Source organism: Eleutherodactylus coqui, chromosome 7 (assembly GCF_035609145.1).
Source record: "Eleutherodactylus coqui strain aEleCoq1 chromosome 7, aEleCoq1.hap1, whole genome shotgun sequence".
NCBI classification, from domain to species: Eukaryota; Metazoa; Chordata; class Amphibia; order Anura; family Eleutherodactylidae; genus Eleutherodactylus; species Eleutherodactylus coqui.
In genome coordinates this window covers 165160684-165173551 of record NC_089843.1, presented here as the reverse complement: position 1 = coordinate 165173551, position 12868 = coordinate 165160684, and the positions used below count along the sequence as shown (strand labels likewise).

General features: G+C 43.5%; 1 protein-coding gene across 6 annotated transcripts in view; it reads right to left on the bottom strand.

The window, feature by feature from the left end:
• Window positions 1-8921: 8921 nt before the first annotated feature.
• Window positions 8922-12868, bottom strand: part of LOC136572915 (centromere-associated protein E-like) — a 73778-nt gene continuing 69831 nt past the window's right edge. For 5 of the 6 annotated variants that reach the window (XM_066573928.1, XM_066573933.1, XM_066573930.1 and 2 more), the window contains 2 exons: window positions 12677-12721; window positions 8922-9204 (listed from right to left, as the gene is read on the bottom strand). In XM_066573928.1, the coding sequence (XP_066430025.1) occupies window positions 9101-9204; window positions 12677-12721 (149 nt within the window). In that variant the 3' untranslated portion in view covers window positions 8922-9100. The remainder of the gene's footprint in view (window positions 9205-12676; window positions 12722-12868) is intronic. The other variant, XM_066573931.1, reaches the window with a different exon arrangement.

The following is a 12868-nucleotide window of genomic DNA, read 5'->3' as shown; positions in this document are numbered from 1 at the left end:
TGAATATATGGAAGTACAAACAGTTGTAAAGTCTGCAGCTGCCTGCTTGTGCGTTGTTTTCGCAGGTAGAGATGGTCTCAGTCTTTATATGGCACGTATAATAACTGCGTACAACGGGACAGGAGGGTACAATACTGTAATAATGTATTACTACACAAGCCAAAATAATAAAAAAAGCTAACATGGAGGCTGGTACAGAATGGTTTACTTCACAAGAAGATATCCCCATGGTTCACATTTACAGATTGAGTGTCTAAAGGAAATAAATAATATGTGCTTGTTTTCTGTAAAAATTGAGATTTTACTATAAATTTCTAGACAAACTATCAGACATAATTAGGCAGAGAGGTTATTCTGAATCATCTACTTGATGTGGGCCCCTCATGGTTGGGGGGTGGGGTGGAGGGACTTGTTATTTGTATAGCACCAACTTATTCTGCAGTGCTTTCAGGTAATTTATTTATTACAGTCGACCAAAACTGCCCTCACAAAAGTATTAAATGACCTGATGACTACTCCCTATTAATCCTCCTTGACCGCTCTGCTGCATTTGACACTGTTGACCATCACCTCCTTCTCACTATGCTTCACTCTATCAGCCTGAAGGACATGGCTTTCCCCTAGTTCTCCTCCTACCTCTCTTTCAGCATCTCCTTTGCTGGCTCTATGTCCTCTCCCCTTCCTCTCGCTGTCAGGGCTCGGTCCTTGGTCCCCTTCTCTTCTCTATCTACACAGCCCCAATTGGACAAACCATCCGCAAATTCGGCCTCCAATACCATCTCTATGCTTACAACATCCAGCTAGACACCTCTTCCCCTGACATCCCAGCACCATTCCTCTAAAACCTCACCAACTGTCTGTCCGCTGTCTGTAACACCAAGTCCTCCCTCTTTCTCAAAATTAACCTATCAAAAACTGACCTCCCCCCAACATTTCCATATCTGGCACCACTATAACCCCCAGACAGCATGTCTACTGCCTTGGGGTCACAATGGACTGTGACCTCTCCTTTACCCCCACCCCCACTCCATATCCAATCTCTGGCTTGAACATGCCACCTGCACCTCAGAAATATTACTAAAATCTGTCTGTTCCTCACCACGGACTCGCTAAAGACACTCATTGTCGCCCGCATGCACTCTTGACTCGACTACTGCAACTCGCTGTTCATTGTCCTTCCTCGCACCAGGCTCTCCCCTCTCTGATCCATATTAAACGTGGCGGCTAGGCTCATTTTTCTATCTAGCCGTTTCTCAGATGCCCCCGCACTATGCCATCCCTGTATTGGCTGCCCATCCACTGCAGAACTAAATTTAAATTTACCCTCACCCACAAAGCTCTCCATGGCGCCACACCACCGTACATCACTTCCCTCCTGTTTGTACACCACCCAGCACGCACACACCGATCCACTAACACACTCAGACTAAACACCGCTCTAATAAGAACCTCACATGCTCGCCTACAGGACTTCACCAGAGCAGAACCAATCCTCTGAAATGCTCTACCCCAAGGCATCCAGACATTCCCTGAGGCACCAAATTTCAGATGCACCTTAAAAACGCACCTCTTCAGGGAGGCATACTAAATCTCCTGACCTAGTCCCCCTGCCCCCCCATGGCTCCCCACACCTTCTACCCTACCTAAGATCCATAAAAGTCAACAGAACCCCTCTGGGAGGCCCATCGTCTCAGGGTGTGGCTCTTTATTTAGTAGCTGTGCCCGTTTTTTGAACAGGACATTGAGAGTATTTGCAGAAGGGTCGCAATCTTTTATACGGGAGACCAGTGACTTCTTGTGTAAAATTAGAACTTTGGAAGCGAGGGAGAGATCATTTTCATAGGATGGTAGCTATCATATAATAGGAGGCTATTTCTATCAGTTGGCTTAGTATATAAATCTGACTTAAATTTAGCCCCATCTTTGGGCACCATAACACCCAAGAATTGCACTTCATCCTTAGAAAATGTCAGGGTGGAGCTTAGGGTAAATATTAGAGATGAGCAAGCACCCAAATGCTCGAGTCTGCGTTATTCGAGTCAAGTTTTTCCTAAAATTTTCAGAGCTCTACTCGAGTAACGAACCCCATGGACTACAATGGGAGACTCGAGGATTTTTGTATGTGGGACGCCGGGTGCAGAGCTCCCCCCCCCCCCCCTCTCTTTCCCCTGCTTGCCAGACAAAAAAATTTGCCAATGAAGCGCCCTGCATCGAGGCAGGGAGGGGCCAAAACAGGCACGTCACAGTGGGGTGGAGCCAAAAACTGGGGCGGGGTCGAACACGGCTTGATGCTTGTTCGAGTAACGAGCACCATTGAGTACGCTGATACTCGAACGAGCATCAAGCTCGGCAGAGTAAGTTCGCTCAACTCTAGATATAACATCAGGGAAAGATACACTTGTGCTTCTTCTATGTTGTGTATTTGATTATGTGCCCATGCAGCCTTGGTTATGTAGGTGAAATCACAATGGACGTTAGGACACACATGGTAAAGCACAAGACTACGTTACGAACAAAAATCTAAGAATTACCATTGTCTAAGCACTTTCTTGAATATAACCACTCTATCAGTCAACTTAAATTTAGAGTATTACCGAGAGGCGAAGAGCGTATCTTACAATTAAGAAGGAAGGAACTCAAGTGGATCTTTGAGCTTGATATGCTGACCCCCAGTGGTTTAAATCTTGAGTATCACTATATGCCCCATTTCTAATATGTTATGCATCTTTAAGGCTTAGCATTTCGTTTAGGAGGTTTGTGATGTGTTCTATATTGTATTCATGTTTTCTTCTCTTATTTTTTTGTCTCCTCTCTTATTTTAGGTTGTTGTCATGTTAATTAGATTGGATCCTGCCCATGCTGCCCTTTTTACAAGCACACAGTATACATCATCTCTACTTTAGTGCTCTTTCTCATGAGCGTATATCAGCCTGCCGTTTTTCCAGTCGGCTGTTTTTTTTTTTTAAGAGGATATACCACATTAATACATATGGAGGTCTTTCTATGGTTGCTATACCTAGTAACATCTCATATGGTATCTGTGGAAATGTGAATGGGATGTTTCATTTATTAGCATCCCCTCTGTAGGAAAGCTGTGTATACTATTTTACAATTCAATGGTCACCACAATTGGTATCGCTCTATATGGTGAGTTATAGACATAATTTTTCGGTTGGATGGCCAATTATGGCTGCCAGCACAATTGCTATATACTTTACACAGAGATACAAGACCTCTTTTGATATCACTGTGAGCCTGGAACGCTCTTTGGTCTCTAGGGTAACACCCCAGACACTGCAAATGAATTGCGAGGCTGCATTGATCTAGCATGTAGAGATGAGCAAACATGCTAGTTTAGAGCAAATTACTCAATCGAGCATCGCTTTTTTCGAGTAACTGCCTAATCGGGCGAAAAGATTTTGGGGGCGCCGGGGGTGGGAAAGAGAGAGAGAGCTCCCCCGTTACCTCACCCATTCCCCCCCCCCCCCCCTCAAATCTTTTTATTCGAGTAGACAGTTACTCGAAAAAAAGCGAGTAGTTGTCCTAAACGAGCACGTTCGCTCATCTCTACTAGCGTGCCTGCGCGGTCTCTGACATTTTGCATTGGCTATTTTGTGGATGATGATGATGAAATATTGCGACACTACATGGAATAAATGCACATGCACGATTTTGGTACTCTGTATGGGACTTGGTAAATATTGTGGTGACTGCTACAGATCCCATGCACATATGACGCAGAGTATGATTTTCTTACTTTTTATATCGCAGTTATGGCTACAAATACCGCGCATGTGCTATACGGTTATAGGACGCCGGCATGTGCACCATGGAGATGGCGTATGGAGGGATCCTTTCCGATATATATGTATGTATATTTCTAGTACTGTATTAAGTCGTAATTGGTAAACTGATCACATCTGTCGCATCTATTTAAAAAGAGGGTACGTTATTTTAACATGATTGGTCTATTGCTGTTTGCTTTTTACCATTTATGGTTCACATAATTCACTAATTTCTGAGCTTGACAAAGACCCTGAGGATCAAAACATGGCTGTATACCCTTGGCAGGGAGGAATAAAGTTATTTCACTAACTTGCACAAACTTATGCTGCAACGGACCTCTTTTTATGTAATTGTTATATTGTCTGTGTTCTCCCATGCTTAAAAGCGCTGCAAAATAAGTTGGCGCTATACAAAGATTATTATTAATACTGCACTTTAATATGCAGCTCCAATATGATTACTTTAGGATATTTGTGGTAGTATTATCATTGCAATTAGTTATTTAGAGTTAATATTTCATTGGATAGAGTGCATCTTCTTACATCATAGGGACTGATGTTTTTATTGGTTATGATGTAGTCGCCTTTATTAGGATATTTTTACTGTTTGGATTTAGCATTACGATCACATTTGGCTGGCTTTGGTATTTGTGCCGTTAGTCATCTTGACATCTGTGAGTACATTTTAAATGCATTCGTTATTAATAAAGATGGTTTTATATGTGGAGCAGTGAATGACTATTTCCTCTTTGAGCTGCAATGGTTATGGGAGTTACTAGCAGTGGTGGTTTAAATGGAAGGGGCACCATTCATTTGATCAATTTGTTCCCTAGCCACATCAGATTATGAGCTTCATGATAATGAAGGGTTCAAAAGGAGAAAACACACGGTTCAGAACTACAAAACCAGAGAGGTAAAAAGAAGTCTTCTGCTCAGGGAACGGTTGGTGAATATGGCTTCTGACAGAGCATTCATTCTGAGAAATGCACTCAGAGTCTTAAAGTTCAAAGCCAAATGAAACCCATTCTGGAGAAACCAATGGTCTGCTAAAACTTCTATAAGGGCAATATTTTAGCTGCACCAAATTTTAATCTTTTTCCACACTTCGTTATAAGCCCTCATTGTGGAGGCTCTTCGATAATAGGGTGTTGACCATGCCTTCAGACCAGACCCCTGCTTGACCCCGATTATCCGGTCAACAGCCCGACTGTCAGATGTAGCTTCGCCAGGTTTAGGAAGCATATTTCCCCTTGGATGAAAAAGTCCTGTTTTACTGAAAGCCTCCAATAATGGCTCTGACGCAAATCCAGGACTAACAGGAACCATCTCCTTCGTGGCCAGAACAGGATGACTACACGATTGCTTAATCGTTCCTCATCTTCTAGAGGACCCTGGGAATAATAATGTCCCTTTTATGTGAGCCGAATCTCATTTGAATGAGCAAGTGATGTCACCGCTAGTTCGTGCAGAATGTTTAGACAGGCAGATCGTTGAGAATTGTTCAGTGCTTCACATTCCTACATGAAACAGTGAGCGGGGAGCGTTTAACTGCAACGAGAAGTCAACGAGCCGACGATTTTTATGCAGGCTGAAACTCAGCAACAAAACAAAAAGCAAACAAAAAATGCACGATGACTCATGTTTGGGCGTAACGATTATCACGCATTTTGTGCGTTTGCATGACCATCGTTAAGTCTAAATGAGCCTTAAGAGGAATTGGGGGTGAGAAACACAGCAAAAGCTTCTCTCAGCTAATGAAAAGTCTATCTAGACAACCTTGCCTGGAGAGCGAGCAGAACGTTTCCAGTTGAGTGTCTTTGGGCAGTGCCCATGACATCCCGGTCTGAATGTCTGAACTTGAACTGACTTATGTGGAAGCACGGTGTAAAACTGTCATGTCATTTTCTGTATGTGTGTTGCACAGCTGACGCGACTGAAGAGTTAACCGTGATAAAATCATTGCCGGTCAGCTGTGTCTGCATGTGAATGTATCTGTTCTACTGCGTCATGTGGTACAAGTGAGGACATAAATGTGAGTGTCAGAGAGCAGGAAAGGGCTGTCTTGTTTAATCTGTGTTAGAGGAGGCCTTTCATCTGGCCTGCTGCAGAGTGCTAACACAGAGCCGCATGGAAGAACCAGCAGCTTCCATGTAGGTGAAGATGGAGGAAGAACATCCTGTAGCACATGGAGAGTGGATGTGAGGAGAGAGTCGCTTCCAGAAAGCGAGCACACCAAACCTCAGTTTAACTAAAAACAGGTACCTATGCACAACACAGGTGTTTTTCCTGTGTGTCAGTCTGCCATTAGGATCACCGCTCAGAGATACTTAAAGGGGTTGTCTCACGAAAGCAAGTGGGGTTATACACTTCTGTATGGCCGTATTAATGCACTTTGTAATGTACAACGTGCATTAATTATGAGCCATACAGAAGTTATTCACTTACCTGCTCCGTTGCTGGCGTCCCCGTCGCCATGGATCCGTCTAATTTCGCTTTCTTCTGGCGTTTTTAGACGCGCTTGCGCTGTGCGGTCTTCTTCCTGGTGAATGGGGCCGCTCGTGCCGGAGAGCTGGTCATCGTAGCTCCGCCCCGTCACGTGTGCCGATTCCAGCCAATCAGGAGGCTGGAATCAGCAATTGACCGCACAGAGCCCACGATGCACCATGGGAAAGGACCCGCGGTGCATCGTGGGTGAAGATCCCGGCGGCCATCTTGGTGAAGGAAGAAGTAGGAAGAAGGAAGACGTCGCAGAGCGGGGATTCGGGTAAGTAATATGTTTTTTTTTTTTTAACACATTCATTGGGGTTGTCTCGCGCCGAACGGGGGGCCTATGAAAAAAAAAAAAAAAAAACCCGTTTCGGCGCGAGACAACCCCTTTAATTGTGACACCCATGCGGATGCTGTGCGGGGTGCATTTAGGCTAAGCTTTCTTCCTGAGCAATTTGTCTGCGAGTGATTGTGGAGTGACCCCTTCCCCCATTCCTCCTCTGAAGTGCTCCCAATTCCAGGACCAGTGACATATAGATAACGTGGACTACAGGGCTGTATTGTTCCTGTGTATCCTCCCTAGCTCTGAGCTCCTGCCTGTCATTGCTGCAAGTGAACTATACCTGTAATAACCTGTTATACAAAGTTTTATTCAAGTAAAAGTTTTACCGGGCCTTAACCGTTCCTGAGGACCCGAGGTACTACACACAATCTATGCGGTAGAGTAATAACACTGAGACTTAAAGGGGTTGTCCCGCGAAACAAAGTGGGGGTATACACTTCTGTATGGCCATATTAATGCACTTTGTAATGTACATTGTGCATTAATTATGAGCCATACAGAAGTTATTCACTTACCTGTTCCGTTGCTAGCGTCCTCGTCTCCATGGTGCCGACTAATTTTCAGCGTCTAATCGCCGGATTAGACGCGCTTGCGCAGTCCGGTCTTCTTTTCTGAATGGGGCCGCTCGTGCCGGAGAGCGGCTCCTCGTAGCTCCGCCCCGTGCCGATTCCAGCCAATCAGGAGGCTGGAATTGGCAATGGACCGCACAGAAGACCTGTGGTCCACCGAGGGTGAAGATCCCGGCGGCCATCTTCACAAGGTAAGTAAGAAGTCACCGGAGCGCGGGGATTCAGGTAAGCACTATCCGGTTTTCTTTTTTAACCCCTGCATCGGGTTTGTCTCACGCCGAACGGGGGGGGGGGGGGGGGCTATTGAAAAAAAAAAAAAAACGTTTTGGCGCGGGACAACCCCTTTAACAGTGTGTGGGAATGGTGGCGTCACAAGTGATATCTACTACAAGCCCCTCATCCGCCTTTTTGGAACTCCTAGCCGAAGGAGTGTCAAAGCGAGGCTCGCAATCTACACTGGCCTTGGTTACGAGTCATCCCTCCGGGACCAGAGCATGGTGAGTGCCAGCGTGACACGTCAGCATTTATCCCTCCCAGCTCTTCACGTTAACCAGGTGCCCATGATCACCCCTCTGGGTTGTTGCATCTGCATTATCGAATCATCTTTGGAAGATTACCATGGTCCATGTACTCTATGCGGTTGTCCTTCCCAACCCTGCTTCTTGTGCTGCCTGAGGACGACAGGGAATGCAAGGTTTTGAGACACAGTATTTGAACAGCTTTGTGCCAGAGTTCACAAGCAAACAGTAGCCCATTCAGTAATGTACATTTGGAAAGTTCTTCCTATCTGAAACTCTTGTTGTGCCTGCTATTTAAAGTCACCCCCTTAATAAGTATTTTCTGTAAGATGCCAAGTACTATCTCTTGTAAAATTTCAAAAGTGAAAAGCTGTGCAATTACGTCACGCATTTAGCAACCTTTTAGTCCACGTGTGGGATTTTTTTTTTTTTTGCCAAAACTATATGAACCTGCTTACTGTTGGATTGGTTCGTTTTTCATAGATAGAGTGTATTTTGGTACATGTCACACACATGTGAATGTTGTGGATCCACGCGTGGATTTAGCCCCATCAATGGGCAAAATCTGCAAGCAGAATTCAGACTAGCAAGAAAGTTTTCTTCTTTCCCGAGAAGCGCCATTTTGCATACTATGCCTAGGAAGCTTTGAAGGCTCCCCCACTAAGTGCTGCATGTCCAGAAAGAGCAATAGGCCAAAACCACGCAAAGGCCCTGTTCTCACTGGTGTAATTTTTTAAAGGATCTATGACATATTTGACATTAGTTTTTTGAGCCCATCAGACAGGTTTCTTTTTCCACTCAACGTTTCTGCCCACTAAAGCCAATGGGGAAGAAAATACACAGATGCCAGGGGGAAGCACATACAGCAGCTTGAAAATAAGCACAGCAAGTGTATTACGTAGATTTTTAAAAATCCCATCCCCAGCAGCCTGAATAACATGAATAGAGGGTTTAAGCACTCAACTAGAGGCCTCATGGCTCCTGTACATACTTCCCTTTGGAATAATATGCTGATGGCAATACCTTTTAAATAAACTACCTTCTTTTATTGTATCAGCAATAAATATTGGACTTTAGTTAATAAAGACATCAAACTCAAATTCGAAAACAAACACACAAGACGATTTAGAATAAGTGGTAAATGATGTAAATAGGCTTACTATCTAGCGCCACATTTAACATGGTTACTGGTTTAGTAGATTGACTGAAGGAACGTGAAACTTAAAACGTTACCTTTTATTAAATATATTCTAAAATGTAAACTAAAAATCATTATCTTTTGGAGCTGGAAGGAACAATATCCGGCTTTGCAGAATTCAAATTTTTTCTTTTCACATTGCATTTTTTTTACTGTACAGACTAAGATGAGGGAGCCTCGTATATTGTGTATGGAGAAGCTCAGGAGGCTTTGCATTCATTGGGTTTATCCGTTGGTGCTTTATCCCACCAGTTATTGACATCACTAGTTGTTTCGGTTGTTGCTCCAGCGTGCAAAGCTTTATCTGCAAGAGAGAAAAACTTGTCAGCCCACAAATATTTACAAGGACGGAAAAAAAAAAAAAAAAAAAAAAAAAGTTATGCAGGTGTTGTTTCACCAGAGACGGCACCAATCATGTTCGTGGCATGTGTAGGGTATTTTGCCTTTCCACACACTGCTGGGAATAGGTGGTTGTACGCGCCCAGGTACCTCCATATGGCCTTTTCCTATAAAGTTTGAATAGATTCAATCTATTTTTCTGTTATTTGTGGGAAGCGTTTGGTATTGCAACTTTAACCCCTTAGTGACGGAGCTTTTTTGCTTTTTTCCATTTTTGTTTTTTCCTACTCCCTTTTAAAAAAATCGTAGCTCCTTTATTTATCCACCGACGTCGCTGTATGAGGGCTTGTTTTTTGCGGGATGAGTTGTATTTTTCAATGGCACTATTTATTGTACCATATTATTTACTGAAAAACTTTTAAAAAATTCTTAGCGGAGAGAAATGGAAAAAAAACGACATTCCACCATCTTTCGGTGCGTCCCGTTTCTACACCACACAAATTGCAACAAAAACGACCTGATATTTTTATTCTATGGGTCAGTACGATTGCTACGATACCAAACTTGTATAGTATTTTTTTTGCTGTAGTACTTTTATTTATTTATTTTTTTAAGATATTTAATTTTTTTCAATTATTTTCTGCGGTCAGTTTGTGCGCGCAATACCTTTTTTATTTTTTCGTCGACGTAGTTGAGAAAGGGCTCATTTTTTGCAGGATGTCCTGTAGTTTCCGATAGTATCAATTTGGAATACATACGACTTTTTGATCGCTTTTTATTGCGTTTTTTTCTGGGAGACAGGGTAACTAAAAAAGTGTATTTCTGGCGTTCTTTATTTTTTTTTTCAGACGACGTTCACCGTGCAGGAAAAATAATGCACTACTTTGATAGATCGGACTTTTACGGACGCGGCGATATCAAGTACATATTTTTATTTTATGATTTTGATTTTTTAATAAGGATATGGCAAAAGGGGGTGATTTAAACTTTTATATCTTTTTTTTTTTTTAACAATTAAAAAAAACTTTGAATATTTTTTTTACATTACTTTGAAGTCCCCCTGGGGGACTTTAACATGCGATGCTTTCATCGCTCCTGCAGTATGACGTAATGCTATAGCATTACGTCATACTGCTTTTTTACAGGCAGTCTTTCAAGCCACCCTGTGTGGATGGCTTGGGAGGCAGTCTGCTAAGGCAGCCCTGGGGCAATTCATTAGGCCCCCGGCTGCCATGACACCTGCACGGCTTCCCCAATCTCACCGCGGGGGAAGGGGGCCGGGCGGGACCCCCGAACAGCGTTCGGGGGATTTAAATGCCGCTGTCAGAATTGACAGCGGCATTTAAAGGGTTAATAGCCGCGCTGGCCGAACGGCCGAGCGCAGCTATTGCCCGCGGGTGTCAGCTGTAATAAACAGCTGATGCCCGCGCTGTATGGAGGGAGATAGCGCCGCTACCTCCCTCCATACACGTGCTGCAACAGCAGGACGTAGTTTTACGATAGAGCTGTCACTAAGGGGTTAAACGAATAGTAAGTAATTACTGTAATGCGCCAGAGTATCAGGGCCGGGTTTCATGGAGTTTTTATGGTTTTCTCTTGTTTAAAGGTAACCTGCCACGTCTCCACATGTGATGCTGTGGGGAAGTGACCACTTCCCTTTTAGCTAAATCCCACATACAAGAATAGCCAATAGTTTGTAGTTACATGTGAAGTGACAATTTATCAGTTTCCATTTCTAAACTCTTGTGATTTCAACAGAATATATATCTTAGTTGAAAATTAAGTCCCCTGAACCATCTAGGAGATTCGAACACTTAAATCCACATGTAATTTTGTACTAACTGATGCTTTCAGTGCGACTAACTGCTCCATACATCTCTATGCGAGCCCAACTAGATGGGGTTTCCAGGGTTTACATTGTAAAGAGAACTATAAACGCAGGGTAATGCAAAAACAATGGTGCAAAAGCAAAGCCAGTTTATATAATCCAAAACATGGCGCACTTGTCTTACCCTCTCGGAGTTATACTGCAATATGCAGGGCGATTCAAGAAGAATGGTGTAAAAGTCAGGCAGATTTAGTCATACACGAACAGACACAACAGCCAGAAAGACATGAAAAGACAACAACTCAGTCATTTGTAATACTAGACGACCTAAAACAAGGCATCTCGACTGCAGTGGATTCAATACGGGTGCTTTCACAGCGACAGAAATGTGCTGCATTACATATGGCAGATTCTGCGCCAAGAGCTGCATGCCGCCATGTGGATATTGTAGCGGAACTGAACCATTTTGTATTCCACATCAGAATCTACAGGTATACCTGTGGGTTTTGGTACGTTTTTCTGCAGCACCAGAATCAGCTCTGTGTTGCGGCACATAATGGAGAGAAATGTTGCCCACGTGAAAGCAACAGTAGATACGCCAGGATACATCTGGGCAGACCAGGACCATCAACTTGACATCTGCTATGTCACCAATGGCACCTACATCAAACATCTGTAAGGTACGTCAATGTGAAGAGCCTTTCTATCTTTTCATGCCATTCTAGCAGTTATGCGAATTCAAGTATGGAATAAAATAAATTGGTTTACTTTTGCACCATTGTTTTTGCATCACCCCGTATATTGCACCAAAATAATAGTATAAAATGTAAGATGGTAAAACTGCATTTTTTTGGATTGCTCTACTTGGCTAAAGGACTTTCTATGCTTGGGCCAAATTAATCACTTCTACACGTACTCATGTTATAGGGTAATTGATGGTGCCACCATAACTGCAACCCCTCCCACCCCCTATATTAGGTATATGTAGACTGAACTGTGCTACTGGCAGTTATTGGAGTATGACAGACTGCGAAAACTGGAAGTGGGTTTAGCAAGCCCAATATTGACCCGTGGACCCTATGGGTGATGATCTGCTGCCCTGGCCTCTTGAACTGTGTGACTGTGGCCTTGTGTAGAGCTCTACTGAAGGAGTTCCCTTCAGCAAGCATTTATGGTAAAAAGTGTAGTCCGGCATGTACTGCAATCAGGTGAACTGCAGGGAGTGTGAAGAGGCATAGTGTGCATCAAGAGTGTAATATAACCCACTCCAACTGTATTTCACACCCCAAATGTGCAAAGTGATCACATTCTTTATGTCAAGACCAAACCTTCCAAAGCAAATACACATAACAGACTCATTCAAATAAGGTATTGCAATATGCTAGTTACATATTTACAGGGAATTCACTTTTGGTCAAAAAAGCACATCATTTTACCAATCAGTATTGGGAAGCAAGTTGTGCTCCTGCATCTCTGTGCCCTTCACGCTGGCATTGCAGACGGGGGAGGGGGGGGGGGGGGGGGGAGACGGACGGGACGGGGACACAAGTGGTTTAATGTATAGGAGGTCTTGTCATAAAGGGTGCAAAACAAAACATCTGACGGTTACCCAATTCTCCTCTAGGATTCCCATCGGCAGGTTCTGTACTTAGATCTGTCAATGATATAGTGAATACATGTTGAATAAAATATCCCATACCCCTTGATCAAATTGCTTTTAAGCACCTCTGTGTATTGTATAATCCTGGCCTCCCACTGAAACCCTAGTAAAATACACCACAGCAGACTCTTCCAGTTCAGT